Genomic DNA, 21,404 nt, shown 5'->3' with positions numbered 1-21,404 from the left:
AAGCTGCAATTCATCTGCACAAAACATTTAAATCAGGCAAAGGTCTGGTTTTCCTCACATAGTCTGAAGGGAGACTGCAAAATGGTAAAAAAAAAAAATCTCTAAAAGTGCTAAGCTGTCAAACTGAGGAAGTTTACGTCTGTTAAATAATTAGAAACTGTGGTGTGTGTGAAGCAAAAGAAAAACATTTAAGCTTACTTGCTGTATATTGACTTCCAGACATATCTTAGATGGTAAGAATTCACTTTTTCGTTTGTTTTTGCCGCCATCGTGTGGACATTAAGGAACTTACGTTTACCCGCGCTACTCTCGCGGTTCTTGGACGCTTAGCAACCACATGATTGTTTCTTCATATTGACCAATTAGGGCCGAGCATGCGTGGCGGCTTAGCCAATCAAAAGCTGGCATTTCGGCAGCAGTTTAAAACTTATTGTGAGGGTTTCCTGTATGGAGCAACAGCTTTCACGCACAGAAACGCTCACCAAGGAAAGAAGCAAACCTATATTTTAGACAAAAGAATCGCGAGTTGGTTTAAACGTTGGTTGGCGGTTTAAATAAACGTTAAAACGACGCATTAACGTTAAGTCAGGTCTGTTGTAACGTCTGTTTGGAGGGAGCCAACTAAAAGATGCCGTCCCGTGTAGAGGACTATGAAGTGTTGAACACTATAGGCTCCGGTTCTTACGGGAGATGCCAGAAAATAAGACGAAAAAGTGACGGCAAAGTGAGTATATGTTTGAAGTAAGCCAACTCAAAACGGCGAAACCGTTACCTGTAGCATTAGCAGCAAGTGACCGCTTTTTAACTGTTTCTTTTTAGATGAATAATTGTGACGCTAAGCAACAAAAGGGGATTCATTGTATATAATTTAAAGGGACATAACGGCAAACATTAACCCTGCTGCTTGTAAAAAAATAAACTGGAATATCAATATTTTGATAACTTATAACAATATGTAATATTTCATGAGATTATTATTTTTTGTATTTATTTTCAGCATTAGTATCCATAGAACTTGGTGTTAATAAAGTTTTTTGATATTTTGAATATGATCTGATTTTGCAGGTTAAAACAAGCTAATATTAGTAGGTATATGTTTTTAAAAAACTACAAAAACATTGTTACCCTAAAAAAACTGTAGCAGTACTCTAAGCATCTCATTTAAAGGGTTGGAGACAAGGTATTTATTACCATCCAAGATCCTTTTATTTTAATCTCTTTCCCTCTGACTAATAAAAGAGCCTGTGTTCTGCAGGTCCTGGTGTGGAAGGAGCTGGACTATGGCACCATGGCGGAGAGCGAGAAGCAGATGCTTGTGTCAGAGGTCAACCTCCTCAGGGAGCTCAAGCACCCCAACATAGTCCGCTACTACGACCGCATCATCGACCGCACCAACACCACACTGTACATCGTCATGGAGTACTGTGAAGGAGGGGACTTGGCCAGTCTCATCAGTCGCTGCATCAAAGAAAGGTCACTCTAGCAGAGATGTCCACTAATCTTTCCCCTTGTACGAAGTTACAAACCTGTTTGCCCTGCAGGCGTTACTTGGAGGAGCAGTTCATCCTTCGGGTCATGGCGCAGCTCTCTCTGGCCCTGAAGGAGTGTCACAGACGAAGCGACGGCAGGGCCACGGTTCTTCATCGCGACCTGAAACCAGCCAATATCTTCCTTGACGTCAAGCAGAATGTTAAGCTTGGAGACTTTGGCCTGGCGAGGATTCTGAACCACGACACCAGCTTTGCAAAGACTTTTGTTGGGACACCGTACTACATGTCTCCAGTAAGATGTCTTTTTGATTTAGAGCTATATTTTGTGTCTTTGACCAACTGAACATCTTTTCAATTTAAAGTCATAGGGAAGTCATGTATATAAGAGTACTCTTTATCAGACTATATTGTCCCAAAATTTAGAAAATTTCTATATAAAAAAAGAAAATCCTGTCTTAAAATCTGTGTTTTTTCCCCCGCTATTTTATGCAGGCCAGTCAGTTGTACGTCATCCTAAACACCTAAATTCGGGCAGTTGTATATCAACAGTCATCTGTCAATCAAGTTTTTCGGTTATAGCATCTTGATTCATATGTCGCAGCTAATATATGCACGGTTGAAATAAGAAATAAGAGTAATCCGTGTTCACGGGGATGGACGTCTGTGTCTTCAGCAGGCATAGAGCTAACAGAACTGGCAGCGTTGCGAGGCAAGGGCTTAAACATGTACGGCTGTAAGCCTTCTACACCAAACCCAGCTTCTGGCGTCCTCTTCCACAACATCTCCGTCCCCACTTCCCTCCTCTAAATAAAAAATGTATGACGGAGGAGACTCATCCACGACTTCCGACACAAAACTCTCCTCCTCTTGCATGTTTCTGCTCTCCATAGCGTTCCTTGACAGTATCGTTGCTAAGTGCTACTTGGTCCCAATGTAATTTCCCATTGGGAACCTACTAGCACTAAGTTGCTAACTGGTTAGCAAGATGCTTCCGAGGCACTGGCCACAACCAAACTTGCTTGCAAATCTTTCGCCACAAGAATCCCACCCCCTTGATAAACGACCAGTCACATTCACTATATTTACTTGTGTAAAGTTGGGCACCGCTCAGGAGAGAATTCGGAAATGCAGCGGGTGGAACAGCCATTTCCCTATGACTTTAACAATAGGTAAGCTGTGTTCTAAGCAATAGTTGTTGGTCCTAAACCCAGCCATTCTGGCCTTGCTTCAGACCATTTCATTTTTCCTCCACCTCAATTATGCACCACTTTATGTTGATGGATCACATTCTGTCCCAGTAAAATCAAAAGTCACTTGTTGCTAATCAGACCATGCAAACATGAATTTTTTTTTATTTTTTTGTATTTTATTTTGAATGTTTACGGCACTAGTAGCTGGTTTTATGGACAGTAGACTGACAGGAAAGGGGGTATGAGAAGGTAAAGATCTGCGGGAAAGGACATCTGGTTGGATGCGAACCCACTGCACCACCAAAGCACAACCTACATGCAGGAATTGTTTGCCTTGATATTTAGGCAGTGGTAGTGATTTAGTTTTTAGGTGTGCTTGTTTCTGGTCATTTGTCTTATTAGAGTCTTGTTAGTCAGGCACTATGCTGATTTCAGTTCCAAATAAAATGAAATGCAGATGATACCCGTTTTCCACTCTATGACCCTTTTATCTTTAAGAAAGAAAACTCTGTTTCTTTTTTTCTGTAATTGTGCTTTCAGGAGCAGATAAACAGGATGTCCTACAATGAGAAGTCAGATATTTGGTCCCTGGGATGTTTGCTATATGAACTTTGTGCATTGTCGTAAGTTATTCTACACAGTTAGCAGGAACGGATTCCACAAGCAGCTTTACAGCAGATCATACTTCCATTCTTCTGCTTGTTGTCCTTTTTAGGCCTCCATTCACTGCATATAACCAGAGAGAGTTGGCGGAGAAGATCAGAGATGGGAAGTTCAGAAGAATCCCTTACCGGTACTCTGAAGAACTGAACACCTTACTTGGCAAAATGCTCAACCTTAAGGTTGGAAACATTAGCTTATTTTTCCCTGAGCTTAACCTGTATTTATGCTCGTAAGGATCCCTGAAACATCCCCTCTGTCTGCAGGACTACCTGAGACCATCTGTGGAGTCCATCCTTCAGAGCGGTCTGTTAAGTGACAGTGTTGCTGAGGAGCAGAGGAAGATTCAGGCTCGGGCTCAGAGGAGATCTGCAGACTCTGACAGTCCTGTTCACAAGTTGGCCGAAATGGGAACTGTCTGTGTGGCAGAGCTCAAGCTCAAAGAGCAGGCGCTGAAGGACAGAGAGCAGGTGCTGAAGGAACGAGAGGAAAGACTGGAGAGTAAGACCTCAGCATTTATGGTTCCAAACAGGCTGTGTTCTGGATCTGATAGGTTACAGTGCCTCTACTTTAAAAACCTTTCATAGTCAAGTGGCTTAAAATCAGAAAAATCTCAGTTTTATACTCAACAAATCTAAATTGAAAAAAACAAAAAGCAGAGTTCTACAAAGTCTGAAATGGCAGGGATTGTATCTCCAGATTTGGATGAGTATGAAAAAGGAATCTAGAAGGATCACTGCATTTCTCCAGTGTGGACAATAAAGGCCAATTTATGCTTCTGACGCATAGCCTCTGCAACCGTCAAATCTGTCTCTGTGCGCAACCACGCCCCCCACCCAGAGGTTCTGCAACCTCCCCAAAAAAACCTGACTATGCGTTGGAAGTTTGCAAACCTCAAGCGACACGGGTTTGCAGCTGTGATTGGTCCTTGGTATGCCTTTCCGGCTGCCTGTGTGGTCATCCGTCTCGATTTGGTGTCAGGGCATGCCATTTTTAAAAACCGAGGAACAATGGACAACTACAACTAAAGGTTAATCGAGGAGGTTTGGAAGTACAACCACATGTACGATGCCTCAGACAAATTATATAAATAAATATATCCTCTTCGATGTCTAGCCACTCTAGATCCATCGTCGTGACCGTTATATCTTGTAGACACGCCATTGCTGTTTTTGAAGAGAAACACTTCCGTGATTAAAGAAGTGATTAAAAACATGTATTGTCTCCTCCAAAAAAACTCCTAGATCTTTTTTTTTTTTTTTTTGATTGCTAAAGGTCAATTTTTTAACTCCAGCGTTTGAACGGCAGAACGCTCGGATGTGCTGCTCCCCGAAGCTTGGGCTTTCCGCTGGACCTCCTTTTTTAGTTGTGAGGATTTAACTTTTGGAAAATTTATTTTTTCTTTTATTTACCATTCCCCTCCTTGTGTGACACTCCTTCAGGGTGACACTCCTTCAGTGCCAGAGTGACATCAGTTCATTACTTTCTGTTCTTTGATGTGCACTCGTAACTGATAACTAGCTCACTGTGTAACACCACTAGCTGAAAACATTTATCCTGTTAGATTGTCATTGTTTTTTTATTTTTTTATTTAACCTTTATTTTACCAGGAAGTCCCTAGAGATAAAATCTCTTTTTCGAGGGAGACCTGGCCAAGAGGCAGCAGTACAATAAGACATATAAAAACACATAAAACAAGCATGTTTCACAGGTTGAATGTAATTTATCTTTAAGTTAATCTCACCTGTGCGAGGAGATGATTGAAAGAAAAGCTACTTTTTTGAAAGCATTATTAGTGATTTCTCATTATGAAACTTTAGTGAAGAAAAAAAATATATTCTTCAGATTTAGCGGTAAAAAATGGAAAATAGATTTTTAAGCTAGATCACTTGGTGCTAACTATACCTGGTTTATATATACATCTGTTTGTTTTAGGATTTATTTATGCTTTGTCATTGGATCTAGCTATTTCAGACATCTAAAGAGCCATCAAATGCCCCTTTATCATTTTACTGAATCAGGCCTTTGTATTGTTATGTGACAATTGGTGTAATATGCAGACAAGTAATTTTGATCATTCAAACATCAGGGTACAGTAATTATATATCCACATGTTTAGAGAACCATAAAGACTTGAGACTCTGTGTAATTTGAACCTAATGCACTTTTGCACCAACATTTTTTAAACTGGTTTTCATTTTCTCCAATACTGTTTACATGATGACCTAAGCTGCACCTTAAATTGTAATGTTGATTTCTCTTTTGTAAGCTGCTCATTTTACTGTTGGAAGCTTTTATTCAATGAAAATTTGTTTTGGATACACTCAGACAAACTTTGTCATTTTGTATACACTAAGTCTAAGTTTAGATTGGAAATAGAAAACACATAAAGATCAGATCCAGAAATCCAATTAAAGGACAGCACTTGGAAGTCTTTTTTTTTTTTTTTTTTTTTTTTTTTTAAAAAAGGGTTCAATGTTTATTTAAATATTTAAAATTAGAAAATTTGCACATTTTATTTTGAAAATTCAAAATAATTGAAGATTTCAGCAAAAAAAAAATGCTTAAACCTGCTAGCCTTAGCCTGTTGGTCCAGATTTGGGGGGTTGTAGCCTGATAAATCAGACTAAATGCACGCAAAAATGATTTTGGCCGCTGGTGGTTGGGGCTAGTTTACTAGGCTAGGGGGGATGGGCATCTTCTTGTTAAAAAGTTCTGGAAAACATCTTACTTTAACTTCAAATTCATTAATATTTGATTTAGGAAGTGTTCCTGTATTAATGTCAAACTTTGCTTTTGGGGTAGCTTTCAACGATACTAGAAAATAAATGTAGACGGCTTATTCATGTTGCCGTTAGCAGAGGTTTTTCAAGGAAACTTTAAACTACTTACACCCCCACATCTACAGACTGACTGTATGCTGTTATGCATCCAGAAGAAATATGTTCACTATTGAAATGTTGGTTTAACGTCTCCTTCTGTCTTCTTGGATGGCAGGAAGGGAGCAGGAACTGTGTGTACGTGAGCGACTGACTACTGAGAAACTTGCACGGTAACACCCAGAAAAATCTGACATTAAAACTTATCTTGCTGTTACCATCAGCTTTGTAGTCTTCTCAGTTGACTTGTCCTTTTTTTTTTTTTTTATATTCTTTCTTCTGGAGCAGAGCAGAGAGTTTGCTGAGGAATTACAACCGGCTGCATCAGCAAAAGGAGGTGGCACGGGGCTATAACAAAGACATAGGTATGGGAATCCAGCAAAGGGGTTTCCACTTACTACACCAAGCCCGACATTGAAACAGCTTTTTAAAAATATTTATTTATGTTTTAATCATGAGTGTACATATTTATATCATGTTAATAAAGTTTTGATAGACAAACGGCATCTTAACTATAATAAATCTGCATTTTAATCCATAATTCACACCTCAAATGTCTTGTGTTTGTGATTAAATAAAACCTTATTCTGATGTTTCTGGGTTGGTCTCTTGCTTCCTTACTGTAGATTCGGAGGAACTGTCCCCTGGAAAGAAGAAGGTCCACTTTGCGGGTGAAAGCAAAGAGAACCAGCAGCCCGATGGCCAGCACGGTGGGCCGTACCAGGATTTAATGCTGCGGCGCCTGCACTCCGCTAACCTCCGGGCTCAAAAACTAAGCGAAGTGGAGAAAATCTGCCAGTTGAAAAGCAGACAGATCCTCGGCATCCGCTGAACATAAGAGAAACAGTCATATCAAAAAGAAAGTGAGGTTTTTAAAACTGGATGTAAATTTGATATTTCATAAGATGTGTGTGTGTGTATAGTATTTAAAGTTTTATCATACAACCTGTGGAGGTGTTTTGAAAATGGTAGGCAGCTATTGTGATTTTTAATGTTCCTTGTATGTTTTTCCTTCATTTGTTTTCTTACACAGATTGTTTAACTATAAAAAAGGATTATTTTAAGAATAAACATGTCTGTGTTGATTATGAACCCAATTCATTTGCTTTAAGTGTTCAAAAAACAGAAATATATTTTTAGATTGCTGACTTTTAATAGGACAATGCTTCACAGCAGTCATTTGCATTAGAGACACCTTTCATCAAGACTTAATAGTTTCCACAAGGGGTCATCGGTTTACTACAGAATAGGCAATCACAGCCAACAGAACAGAAATGGCTTCCATTTAGGAGTTAATGCTTTGATTTAAGGATGAGATTAAAAAGGAAGTTTCTGTTAACACTATTCATCAGCACAATGAAATTATCAGATGGCCTTCATGTTCCCTAATTGTTTGACTAATCAAAAAATCATTTGGGAAATTTGCACATCTGAAACGGTCAATAGAATACATTTAAGGAAAACTCCAGTTTACAAATAATTTAATTCTTTATAGATGGTAAGTGTACACTTAATCAGCCTAGTATTGTTTGAAATAAACAAAAGTTAAAACATTTTGCATCCATTTCCTGTTTATAAAGCTGTATTTTTGGGGGGGTTGTTCCTTATAACTTAAGTTTGGTAAATTTTTGTATAGGAAATGTGACTGTTGCTCAAAGAAATCATATCTTTTAATAAAATCTTTAACCAGAAAGATACAAACTTCATAACCTAAAACAAAACATTTTAGGAATTATATAAAAAGATAGTTATTAGAATTTAAACAGTTAGGGATGTTATTGAATTAGTTAATGATTATTTTATTTGTATCAATGAAAATCTTGTGTTTGTGTATTTTCTGCCTCTGGATGGGGTTAGAATTATGTCCAAATGTATCTTACTACAAAATGTATTTATTAGAATACTTAGTATTATTAGAGACTTGGACTTAAACAGATTTATTTTGTCATTTTGTATACAGGAGTATAAACAAAAAGAAATTTCGTTTAGAACAGCTCTGTATTTCATGTTTTCAGTGCAGCCTTGAAAAACAGTAATATAAACATGACTGTATAGTTACAGTTCTACATTACATTTTATTACAGAAATTATGTATTCAGAGGCAGCACAAATGCTTGATTTTTAAACTTTTTTATACGTGTTTTCTAGAAGAATATTTGTGTTGTGTTTCAGCTCCACTGTTCAGAAATCCTTTGAAAAGAAACATAATTAATGATCGATACTACTGGCTTTTCTTAATCGTCCAACGTTCATATCGCGAGATTACAGTAACGATGAAGCGTGCCTAACTACCTCCGTTGTTGAGTTCATAAGCGCCTCCTTTAATATCGGTCGAAAAATTCAACCAATGGGCTTCCTCCTCCGGGTTCTCTCGTCCAATAGGAGTCTGACGTGGTTCGTGTGGAAAGTTTACCGGCTCGGGTGCAAAGTTTCAGCCGTCTGCAAAGCGGAGCTTGTCGGCAGATTTGTCTGGAATATGCTGGTGACGTCCGCAGGGTTTTCACACGGTTCCTAGAATCCAGTAACTCCCATGAAATCCGCACTCTGGATGTAGCTTCACCCGGAGGACACCGTGAAACGTTATCTCTCCCTCTGAACTCGAATCGACGGAGGACAACCAGGAAACAAACATAACACAATGGCCTGTGAGCCAAACCGTGCCCGGCTGCTATGTATGCTCTCATTGACTTTCAGCTTCTTCATCGTAGAGGTGGTGGTGAGCCGCGTCACCTCTTCCCTATCGATGCTCTCGGACTCTTTCCACATGCTCTCGGATGTTATCGCGTTGGTCGTGGCTCTGGTCGCGGTGCGGTTCGCCGAGAAAACCCAATCGACCAAAAAGAACACCTTCGGATGGATCCGGGCGGAGGTGATGGGGGCTCTGGTCAACGCCGTTTTTCTCACGGCGCTGTGCTTCACCATCGTCCTGGAGGCCGTCGAGCGCTTCACCGACCCCCACGAGATCAAGACCCCGGTGGTGGTGGCCGGGGTGGGCGCCGCGGGGCTTCTTATCAACCTGCTGGGCCTCTGCCTCTTCCACGGACATGCCGGGGGAGGCCACGGGCATTCCCATGGGGGTAAGGGGAAGAGGGGGAAAGCTGAGAAGTTCCAGAAGGATGGGAATGGATCAGCGCTGGAGGAGACCAACAACCTGGTGGGGCATCACAACAGTCCGGGTGATGGGAGATCAAGAACCGGTGAGTTGTACTATTTGAGGATTATCAGTGAAATATATATATATATATATATATATATATCTCCATCCACCTCACTACAACTTAAGGGTGGACTGATCAGGCTTTTTAAAAAGCCAACACCGATTCCGATTTTTATACATCAGAGTTGTCCTCCTATAGTCTTATGATTGAGGATGCTGTGGCATTTTGCCAACCATAAAAAGAAAAATCTTTGTATTTCTGCCTCGGGAACATTTTGTTCCCATTATGATGAGATTTGAGCATTTCTCTGATAAACTATCTCAGTAATTCATCAAAAATACTTTGTACAGTAACATCAGCTGTTGGGAGTGGCTGAAGAAGTAAGCAGGTATTTTTGAAATTTTCTCCAAAGAAACGACCTGTTCTATCTAATCTATAGAGCTCTGGTAGATAAAACATTGGCCTTTCATGTCATTACGCCCAGAAATGACTGAAGTCGCTCTAAAAAAGGCAGAACAGATGCATCTAGGTAAATAATCTGTGCTCCTCTAGGTCAAACTTGACAAATCTACACTCCTAGCGGCCCATATAAACTACAAGAAGATTTGAATTACTTCAAAATTAAGATCAAAATTAAAATCCACCATGCTTCAGCATGTGTGTCCTCTAATTCATATTTATTGAGTCGCTCTATGTCACCACAGTCTGTGATTTCAGGAAGTAAAGCCCCATAATTCACTTTGTTCAATACATCTGAAACTCATTCAGGAGAGATGTGTTTAAAGGGGCCAAACTGAGTAATGTCCCATAGCTTTCAAGTCAATTCTTGCTATGCAAATGAAAGTCATGTTGTTGGATTGGCTCACTAGAGTAAAACAGCAGGTTCCCTTTATTCGCTCACTGAAGGGTTAATCCCATATACAGACCATTTCCTTTCTATACTGTTCAGGGTTCCAATAAATGACCAGTGTATCCCCTCCTCTATGCTCCCATTGCCATTACTGGGTCATACATCAGTGTAGCCCTTAAGTCGACAGTCCCAGACACGCTATTAGTTGTTGATGAATGACCCACCGTGCCCAGGATGAAAGGGAAGGGGGTGCCACTCCCTCCTATTTGCGTTCCTAGGCTGCTAGTACTAGTACACATTTAAATCTGCTTCATGTCAGAGGTATTGTATTTGAGGTAAAACACACGTTAACCAGGGGTGGGCAATTCTATATCCTGAGGGCCTGTATCCTGCAACTTTTATATCCATCCTTGGTCCAACACGCCTGAATCAAATGGCTGAGTTATCTCCTCAGCATGCAGTTAGTTCATGTAGAGTCCTCTCAATCATCTAATAACTTGATACAGGTGTGTCGAATAAAAGGCAAATCTAAAAGTTGCAGGATACCGGCCCTCAGGAACTGGAATTGGCCACCCATAATCTAAACAGACTGTTTCTGATCAGAATCAGACATACTTTAATAATCCCAGAGGGAAGTGTATGGTGACAAACTTAGTCAAAAATCCACTGATGTTTAGCTGGAAGCGATGGGGAAAAATTTGAAAAGAGGAAATATTGCTGATAGGGAGAACTCAGCTGTTTGTTTATAATCTTGTTATTGAAATAATTTAGCTATTCTGTCAGGTTTGGTTGTGTAGGTTTTCACTGTAGGAAAATGTAAAAAACAAGTTTGTTTGTATAGAAGCTTTATTTATTTTGTTACTTTAGTTTAGTAGAAGTATTTATATATAATAAGATAAGGTTAAAAATCCACATACAAATGCAGTGATTTTCGAAGTTCACATGTAGCTTGTAAATCAAAGTATATCTGTCGATCTTGTCTTGTCGGTGTGTATCTTGAACTGCTCGGTCAACATTTGCATCCTTCAGGTCGGGTGTATTTTTTTTTTTTTATGTTGAGATTTTTTTTAGCTACATATAAAACAGTAGCTAAACAAAAAAAGCAGCAGATAATAGGAAATATCAATCAATAGAGCTTCAATATTTTTTATATAAAAGTGATCTGCTTATTTTGTATTATGTTTGAGTCTTATAAGAAAAAATAAATTAAACACCAGCTCAGTTTTCAAGTAGGCCACATTAATTGTTTCTGAAATAGTCAACCAACAAAATATTTTAATTGTTACCTGCAGTAATGCTTTGCAGATGCAAAAAAATGCAATTTGCTGAAAGATTAATAACCCACTTACATCCGTAATAAAGACAAAACCTTACAAAATTTGTATGAATGTTTTTAACATTAACAAATTAAATTTGTGCCATCAAGTTTTCTCCCTATAAATTTAGAGCATTTGTTCATTTAGTGATTTTAATCCAATAAGGGTTTTTTTTTTAATTAATCACAAAATAGCCAATAGATAGATTCATTTCTAGCTTGATTAATATCTCTATTTTCTATTAGTTACTCAGTAACTATAAAGCCAAATGTTCATGAGTTCTCAAGAACTCAAAGGAGTACGCTGCTCAGACTGTCAGCCGTTGTAACCCTCCTACGGTTGGCTCTTAACAAAGTGATGTCTCTTGTAGGTTGGTTGAAAAAGAGATTTTCTGCTAAATACCTAAAAATTGAGATCTCACACTGTTTTATTTTTTTCAAACCAGTTATGATTTTCTTTGTAAGTTTGATAGAAAACAAAGGTAGGTTGTTTTCTGTGCCCCAATCTTCAGAAAACCGTCCTGTAAAATCAGAAAAACCTGTGTGGTCAACTGCTTCTTTAAGCTATAGCAACGGATCACCAGAAATGTTTCTGAACCGTAGCGGATTTAAAGCTTGCGTACATTGATCTAGTTTACCAGGTAATTCCTAGTTTCCGTCCGAGTCAACTCAAATGTTGTATCTACGTGTCAGAGTCCATTTCCCACTCAGCTGTTATGCAGCAGCAAACTGAGCTTGTCTCCCTGATCTTTTATCTCCAGATGTGAGCTGTAAAGACAACTCAGAGGTGCAGATGAACGGCAACACCCACTTCGATGAGCTGGAACATGACCATGACTCGTCGGCTCAGCTCAACATGCGCGGGGTGTTCCTGCACGTTCTGGGTGACGCTCTGGGTTCTGTCATCGTGGTGGTCAATGCCATCACTTTCACCTTCGTGTGGAATCCCTGCCAAGACGATACCTGCAAGGACGTCTGCTTCAACAGTCCTGAGACCGACCACCTGCACGTCAGTAACGCTACCAGTGTGTCAGGCCCCTGCTGGGTTCTGTACCTGGATCCCACGCTGTGCATCATCATGGTGTGCATCCTGCTCTACACCACCTACCCGCTGCTCAAAGAGTCTGCCCTCATCCTGCTGCAGACGGTACCCAAGCAAATAAACATCCACAGGCTCAACGAGCGGCTGCTGAGCCTGGAAGGCGTCCTGGCCATCCACGAGCTGCACATCTGGCAGCTGGCCGGGAGCCGAATCATCGCCACCGCGCACATCAAGTGCCACGACCCCACGTCCTACATGGACGTGGCCAAACGCATCAAGGACTTCTTCCACGACGAGGGCATCCACGCCACCACCATCCAGCCCGAGTTCGTCACCTTCAGCTCCGAGTCCCGGGACTCCCTGTGCGAGCTCTCCTGTCGGACTCAGTGCGCTCCCAAGCTGTGCTGCGGCTCCGCCGACAAACAGAAGGGCGACGTGGACTTGAAAACATCAGACGCCCCTTCGGCCCTGGAGGTCATCAGCGAGACTGCGGAGAAAGCTGCAGACGTAGAGGTGCCGCCTCAGACGGTGACCGACGCCCCGGTCGCCAGCGAGCTGGTGTCCTCTCTGTGAAACTACGAGGACCAAGGCGAATCGATGGGATGCTGGAAAACCACCACTTCAGGCTGAAGCATCGCTGTCATTTCCAGGAAGCTGTAATTGTTTGGACCCGTTATGGTTTTGGTTAGAAGTTAATTCTTAATCTTTCCGATGACTTTTTATTCCAGCGTATTGTTGAAGTTGAGCCACTCTCCTTTTATCATCTCCTGCTCAGGCAGCACGGTTGTGATAAGGTTTTTTTTTCACGGGGCCTCATCTCCTCCGGGGCTGGAGCGACGTCTGCATGACTGTCCCTCGTTCCGGTGCCGTGTTGTGATATGTCGCTTCATCCTAATGGTGGGTTTTCTGTGCCAAAGTTTCTTACTGCAGGACCGAAGGGACAAACGGACCATTGGAGCACATCAGTGTGTTTTAGTTTATGGACCTCCTGGCAAAATGAGTCATTGATGTTTTGCGTAGGCTATAAGAAAATCTATTTTCTTATCCATTTTGGTTGCAAGTGGAATAGTATTATATTTCATAATAATTTAAGTATTTAAGTTATTAGAAATGATTTATCTCTCTGTAGATGCTGTTTATGAAATTTAGTTTGAATAACAAAGAAGGATATTTGAATTTCTTTGTCCTGGATTTTATTTGGGGGAGAAAAAAAAAAGAAGTGTTTTAGTGATATTTTTTCAAATGTGATGTTTTTATAAAGATCTTGTCGGACTGTCATCTGGCCTTGAATCCTTGCTGTCACTAGTTTGGTGTAGACACCTCTCACCTTGCCTTTAAAAAAAACAACAAAACTGTTGTTTAGGACACTGTTTGTAGATGGTGTAAGGATTTCTTGCAGTGGTAAATTTGGATATTTATAAATTTGTATACAGTTTCATGCTGGTTGGAGTCTGTGAACAGGCATGGGCCGGCAGGATGTGAAAATATGGCGGTTTCCTAGTATTAAAAAAAATCTACTACCTGATCTATTTTATTTTTACTGAAACGATTATTTCCAGCACAGTTTTACAGATGTAGCATTTTTGACATAAAGGTTTAACCATCTTTAATGTTTTCTGTTAATTAAAATTAAGCTTCTTTCAGCTAGTTTACTGCAGCAACAAGTGGGGGAAGGGGAGGCTAACGTGTTATCCTGTTCTCCCTACAGCTGAAGGCAACTCCAGCACTTTTTCTTGTTGTTTTTTTCCCCCATTTTTCCATTAAAAGGCTGTTTCTAACACTGGTATACTTTGAACCCGACCAGCCCATGCCTGGGTGTGAAGAAACAAGCACTGTTATCCAGCAGTGATTCGCTCTGTGCTGGAAAGCTTTCTATTTGCTTTAAACAAATCATGAATGTTTTCATCACCTCGTCACAAATCCATTCAGGGGGAGGATTTTTAAATTTCTTTATATATATATATATATATATATATATAAAATATGACATTTCCAAGATGTTGTACTGTGTTTGCATGACCAAACTGAGACCTGTTGTTCGACATTTTCTGGCTCTTCTCTGAGCTGTTGTTGCTGCTCCCCGGCGTCTGCTGGGATCCTCCACTATAATCCTGACTCATCATATAGCTGGCTGGTCTGCTGTTAGCTGAAATAAAGTTCATATGGTGGCCTTGAAACTCCTATGACTCCCTCCTTTCAGTCAGCACAGATATAGTTGGCTCTGGTACATTTCAGATTTCCACTCCTTGTTAAACATGTATGCAATACAGAAATAATGTGCTGGGAAATGTACTTTTCTTCATTTCTAACCTGTCACTTTTGATCGGTCTTTTATGACTTGAGCTCTGTGTGCAAACTGGAAAGAAAGGTGTTTTTATTTCAAGCACATGTCTGCTGATGTTTTTGATATATATAATATATCTATATATTCACCTGTCGGATGTGTTATTGTGAAATAAAACAGCTGTTTGGCACAGCTGAAGAACTAAAAACCACTGTCTTTGTACTACTTTCTAACAGCTTCAGACACAGAAGGCTCCCATCAACTGTTTATATTCTTGTAAAATAAACTGAAAGAAAGGAAGATGTAAAGAAGAACATGATGCCCAGCAATCAGCTCCAAAGTGAAGTAGCAGACTGACTGATAGACAGACAGCTGATGTATCTAAACTGTTCAAAACAACAAAAACAAAACACCCATTTAGAGAGATGAAATCACTACATATCACACCACACTTGAATGATTCAAAAGCCCCCAAAGAAACAAAAGTTTGTAAAATATAAAATTCAGTCCTGTAGCAAACATATTTTCATAAATTAGAACATGAATACAATGTTCCTGCCCTTAAAATGCAAAGGCAAAGCTTACAGAGATAAATACTAATCTATCTCAGTGTTGTTTCTGTTACTCTTATCGTTGGTTAAAGATAAAGTTTGTCTTAACAATTGGGAAATGAAAACATTTAAGAATTTGATTGAAGTATCATTTTTCTCTTATTGTTAAAATAATCTGCACAGGATTAGGGCAAAAGGGGTTAGCTGTTCCTACACTGCTGTACTCTAACTTATTAAATGCAAGTTTAGTTAAAGAAGAAAACTGGTAAAATATATCACTCTTCATTTAGGCTTATCTTTAAAGATCTCTTCTTACACTTGATTAAAACCTAAAAATAACATAAGAAACTACTGATATCTCTAGAAAAGGACTGGCTTCATACAAACAAGCTGTGGCTCATGTTGGGAACAGTTCTGGATGTGGTGTGTCTTAAAATGCTCTCTCTAGACAGACGTGTGGAGCTATTGAATTGGCCTTACTTTATAATTTCAAGTTTTCATCGCATTTGCATATTTCTGAAAGCAAATTGTTTCCTTTAACTAAACCTTCTAGCAGTTTACTTGGATATAACTCACTGAGAATTAACAAGTACTTCAGCAATGATCTTTAATGCTTACCTTCCTTGTGAAGGATATAAAGTCAGCAGTATTCTCCACAAGGCTATTTTAGGGCAACATAATGAAATATTGTTTGTTTTTTTTATCTGTTGTTTACTTTAGCTGTAGGCAATCTTACAAATCACCAGAAAGAAACAGGTGGAATATTCTCAGTCTGAGTATAGTCAAACATTTGAGTTACTTTATTATTATTACATTATTATGATAATTTTTTTTTTTTTTTTAGATTTTTACAACACTTCTTGCATTTAAGTCTGTTATTCAGAGATGGTTTAGAGACATTAAACATTCACATTTTTAAATGATAAAATGCACTACTTTTAAAAAAAAGTGCAGTTTTGATCATTTGCATCTAAATGCAAAAAGTGAAAACCCAGCTGACCCCACATCTGGAGGGTGTTGAATTATAAAAAAAAAAAAAAGAATATTATATACTGCACTACTATTTTCATTAAAATTATGTCATAATAATATAAAATTTATAAATATTAGCTTGGATCAGATGATTATATATTTGCCTTCGTATGCAGGAGATTCCAACTGATGTAAAATAGAGCATGCTTTTATTATGTTAAATAACTTAACTTTTATTATTTTAAAAGTGATCAGTGCATTATGCAAAAAAAAAATTAAAATTACGTTTTAAAAACCCGGGCTTCCAAAACCATTTAGGAAAACCACAATAATATCCTGTATGAAATATTTGCCCTTAAAGCTGTCATTAATAACCCATTATCTATATATATATATATATATATATATATATATATATATATATATAATTACTACATAATTGCATGTGATTGGTTTAATTGCATAGTTTAACATTTCATTTAAATTTTTTTTTATTTTTGTATAAGCAGACGATTTACTGTTTATATAAACACACAGTACTAAATAAATATAAGAACATGAAATGAGCTGAAAATGAAAAACGGGGTTAAAAAATAAAAGTCAGAAATAAGTGTGAAAAAAATAAAACTCCATTATGAAATAAATTCATAACACAGATCAAAGATCAAATGTGTTGCATTATAAATAGATATAATTTCTTTATTCATATATTCATCTAGTTATTATTATTTACGTATTTAATTTTAAATGAAACGCCTCTCCTCTTAGGCCTAACCTGATTAACTGTGATATTTATGTAAGAAACAAATAAACAAATGTTAAAAATAAGGTTATTTGGTCTGTTTTATATCAATAGGTACAGCTGCAACTCTCCCCTTCTTGTATAGTTGTTTATATTTTATCTCAACAGTTTTCTTTTTAACAACTAAAGCTGGACACTCTTAAGTCCACCAGGAAATGTGTCGCTTATATCTTCTAAAGATATAAGCCACACAAACAGTAATAACAGCAGCAAAGCAGGTTGCAAAAAGCCATTCTGCATTACATAAGTCCATAATTGCAGCATTTTGACCGCTCCTCTTTTCTCTGTGGTCTGACAAAGCAGATTTCGTTGTAAGTTTAAGCCAGCGGAGGCATGCTGACTGTAAATTGGGGGCTGGAGGGGAAGTAGACACTTGTTGAAAGGGGGGCTTATATAAGAGGACTGAGGGCAACAAGTGCACAGATCTACCCAGCATTCCTCCGTGCAGCCGTGGTGCTTGCATTTCACTCCCTGTTCTCTTGTGGGTCCCCAGAAAATGACCTACACTTAAGCTGGTGTTCTCCTTGACTTGTTCCTGTTACAGTTCACTCTATCTGACAACTCTCACCCTTATATACTGTAATTTCTATATTGTCTGAACAAGGATGCCTGACAAAGGAGGAAATTGGTGCCTATACATCTAGCTTATGCATTACTGTAACTGTGTGTGGGTGGGTGTGGTACGCCATCTGTCTCCTCAGCTTGTCCATGGGATTTTGCTGGCTGGGTGAATCCGCTCAAGAGAGGAATGGGGTTAATGTGGCTGAACCTGTGGGTGAGGGGGTCACTCTGCTGCTATAGGTATTCACCTTTGCTGACACAGCATGTGTTGCAACAGCAATAGGCTTAAAAAAATGAGGGCCACAAAGAGGAACCCCGAGTGAATTTTGTCCAGCTTTTGCGACTCTTGCTATTTTTGGAAACGGATTCAATGTCTTTAGAAAATAAAAACATAAACTTTAATTGATCGTTTGTTTCTTAGCTTTTTTCCGATCTTAAAAAGCTGGTTTTGATTAGTTATTTAACATAAATATATATATATATATATATATATATATATATATATATATATATATATATATATATATATATATATATATATATATATATGTATAAATGTTTTTATACATATTTATAAATAAAAATGGCTTTATTTAAGGAAGGACAAATGCCTCATGTTAAGAAATCCACATTTTAAATCTCAACACATCTCTTTTTGGTGGGATTTTTCCTCTATAGCCACACTTCAGAATGTGAAATAAATAAGCAAGGCCTTTATGTGTTTTAATGTTTCTACATTTAGTTTGTAATAGGACCTTAGGTGACATAAAAGTTGTCTGCTAATAAATAGAAGGTATTATTATTATTATGGTTAGAGTCATTTTGTCGATGATCATCCTCTGCAAAAAAAGTGGCTCCCCATCTAAAATGGTCCCTACTTACAATCAGAGCAATAATTTAAAAGTTTAATACAAAATAAACTGTAACTAAGGTTGCATGAGGATCTATGTATTTTACAGCTATAGAAAGGAAGAAGGATGTGAGGAAGGTAAAAAAAACATTATCCTTAATTTTCCATTATTCAACTGGGACATCAAAAGCTAACCAAATCTCCATAGCAACCTTTAGCGCCTAATTCTGCTCTACCATCACAAATGTAAACATGAGAAATGTACTAAAATATTTGGAAACTAGAGCTGTTTCTTTTATGTCAGTCAAATTTTAGCTTTCTCCTCAACAAACACGCCTGAAGGCTCTCACTTGTAATGAAGGATAAATATTTGACAAAGCACCTCACAGCCATGGCGAAACATGCCAAAGGATCTATTATGTGGAGTTAATAAAGATTTGAACTGAAAGTGTGTGCATCGTCAGATGATATCAAGATTGAACTCTTTTAGCAGCAAACACTGTGGCTGAGTCTGTATGTCAAAAGACACTTCACCTCAAAGTACGAGGGAGAATTTATGTTGCTGTGGGCCTGTTTTTCTAAGGCACTGGGAACCTTGTACGTTGCTACCTGTGAACAGTGTAATACCGTGATATGTTTTAATAATATACTGGAAGACCAGTATTTTCGTCTGTTCCTGTTTGGCTGTGACGCCATCCTGGAGAGAAATATCAGCTGTGCTGCTTCCATCAACACCCTTGTTTATAGATGCTGGAGATCGGCCTGTTTTCCAGTGTAGTCCTGTTTCTCTGACCGTGACTGGCTGGATGTGCTCTCTTCATCCTCTGACATGGGAGCTAGCTCGGTGCTCATCTGCCTGGCTGTGTGTTTCCTGGACGGGGCCGCCTTTTACAGTTGCTTTTTGTATCTCTGCTTCTGTCTCCTTGAACCCCAGTCGGCCTCGGCAGATGGCCGCTCACACTGAGCCTGGTTCTGCTGGAGGTTTCTTCCTGTTAAAAGGGAGTTTTTCCTCTCCACTGTCGCTACAAGCATGCTTAGTGTGAGGGATTGTATTTGAGTCAATGAGTCAATGCAATCAACTGGTTTTCCTTAGATAGAAAACTTCAATTTGACTGTATGATCTGGTTGAATTGTAAAGTGCCTTGAGATGACGTGTTGTGAATTGGTGCTATAGAAATAAACTGAATTGAATTGATAATAGTTTATATAGGTCTCTTAGTAGAAAAAAAGTGCACATTATATGGCCAAACCATTAGAGAAATGGTTCCTCCAACACAAAATCCTCTTTTAATTACCGTCTCATTAAGAAAACTCGTGAGCAGGAGAGAAGAGACAACTCTTTAATCTAGACATTGTATGAAAGGCGTAACAGCTAAAGTTTGCACCACACTTGAAGATTAATATAGAAGTAGGCTGAGCTGTGATTTTTTTTTCTTTCATATTTTCATTCATTTTTCCCATTAGATGACTGCTACTTTAGGATAAAGATAAAGCTATTTTATGGGATCTTAAACACACATGTTCCTCAAAAGAGCTTGTTGTATTTACTGAAAATATTTTTCTTTTTTTCATACATAGATTAGATATGACAGAAGCACTGCAAGGCAAAGGGACTCCAGAAACCTTGGGTTGTATCATTCACTTTATTTGTAGCAATGTTTTGATAGAAAAGCATAAGCTTAAATGATCTAGGAGGAAAACAAAGAACCTGAGGTCCAAACATCCCAGATCTCATTTCCTGACTAATGGGAAATGTTCAGAAGGAAGATGCAACATCTATGCCCTGCAAATCAGATTGTTTTGACCCAACAACACAATAACTCTGGTTAATCCTGCAGTCACCAGTTTGAAGATCCAATTTAGCAGCTTAGCATTACAGAAATGGGTCAGATAGCATTTATCTGACCCCTAAAGATTATTTCTGTTTGTAATAAGAGATATGTCTACAGTTTGACATAAAGTTAATGAACACAAAATAGTCAAACACAGTTTTTACAGTAAATGCCTTAATGATGTAGTTGTTATAGAAAAAAATGTAGTCAACTAGAAATCTGTGGTGCATGTAGGAAAATTTTAATTATTTGTGAAAGCATATTTCTTAAAGTAATAGTGAATTCAACATGGATGAAACAAAATCTTATGTTTTGCCAGAGGTCCCCTCATCCCGGAGTGAAACCTGTAACCTTTTTAATTGACCTGAAAATGCTGTGCTCATTGTCTGCTTGATGGAACAAAACTGATTTAGGAGGAAGTTTTGGTTTTCTTCTGTGCCTCATTAAAGAGGATTTAAATTGAAGCAAACAATTTATGATTATTAAATTGAATGTGTTACATCTGCAGTGCCAGTGTTTTCATCAGTATCTATATTATTTTGTTTTAAAGAAGGCTCACTGGTTCTTTTATCTGTTTGGTTTGATATAATGCAAGGTAATTAGTTTCATGTTTGCTTTCAGGGAGAAAACCCCCAAAAAACCTGAAGTGAAAGAAAGACGTGGGCAAAAAGCAGAACAGCGTCCTGCAGCACATTCACTTTGCTTTAAATTTTGTTGATCTGTGTGGTTGTCTTTGCGTTAGTCGTTTAGTCAGTGTGTGGGCTGCAAGGAGGGGGTGATGAGTCAGAGTGTGAGAATGGAGAAGCTTGTTTCATTTTCTTTCCCTCTGGGCTGCTTGCCTTTTTCATTGTGCTTTAAAAAGAAGAATGTTTATTGTTGATGATGTACGGTAAATGTGATCCGACACCAACGATATCAGAGCATGGGGAAAAAATGGGTTCACCTAAGAGAGATTGCTGAATATTACC

General features: G+C 38.5%; 2 protein-coding genes across 2 annotated transcripts; both read left to right on the top strand.

Annotated features, from left to right (window-relative positions):
- The first annotated feature begins 434 nt into the window (after positions 1-434).
- nek2 (NIMA related kinase 2) lies at positions 435-7,720 on the top strand. The gene is made up of 9 exons (XM_015387985.1): positions 435-724; positions 1,256-1,473; positions 1,542-1,782; positions 3,221-3,303; positions 3,396-3,522; positions 3,607-3,841; positions 6,338-6,392; positions 6,508-6,584; positions 6,846-7,720. The coding sequence occupies exons 1-9, from the start codon at positions 629-631 to the stop codon at positions 7,049-7,051; spliced, it is 1,338 nt and encodes a 445-aa protein (XP_015243471.1). The 5' UTR covers positions 435-628; the 3' UTR covers positions 7,052-7,720.
- An 804-nt stretch (positions 7,721-8,524) lies between these two features.
- Positions 8,525-15,061, top strand: slc30a1 (solute carrier family 30 (zinc transporter), member 1). The gene is made up of 2 exons (XM_015388008.1): positions 8,525-9,416; positions 12,304-15,061. Exons 1-2 carry the CDS (start codon positions 8,858-8,860, stop codon positions 13,155-13,157), a joined length of 1,413 nt encoding a protein of 470 aa, XP_015243494.1. The 5' UTR covers positions 8,525-8,857; the 3' UTR covers positions 13,158-15,061.
- Positions 15,062-21,404: the final 6,343 nt, after the last annotated feature.

Source organism: Cyprinodon variegatus, unplaced genomic scaffold, assembly GCF_000732505.1.
Source record: "Cyprinodon variegatus isolate N-32 unplaced genomic scaffold, C_variegatus-1.0 Scaffold410, whole genome shotgun sequence".
Lineage (NCBI taxonomy): Eukaryota > Metazoa > Chordata > Actinopteri > Cyprinodontiformes > Cyprinodontidae > Cyprinodon > Cyprinodon variegatus.
Note: the sequence above shows the minus strand (reverse complement) of the source record. Positions and strands in the feature narration are given on the sequence as shown.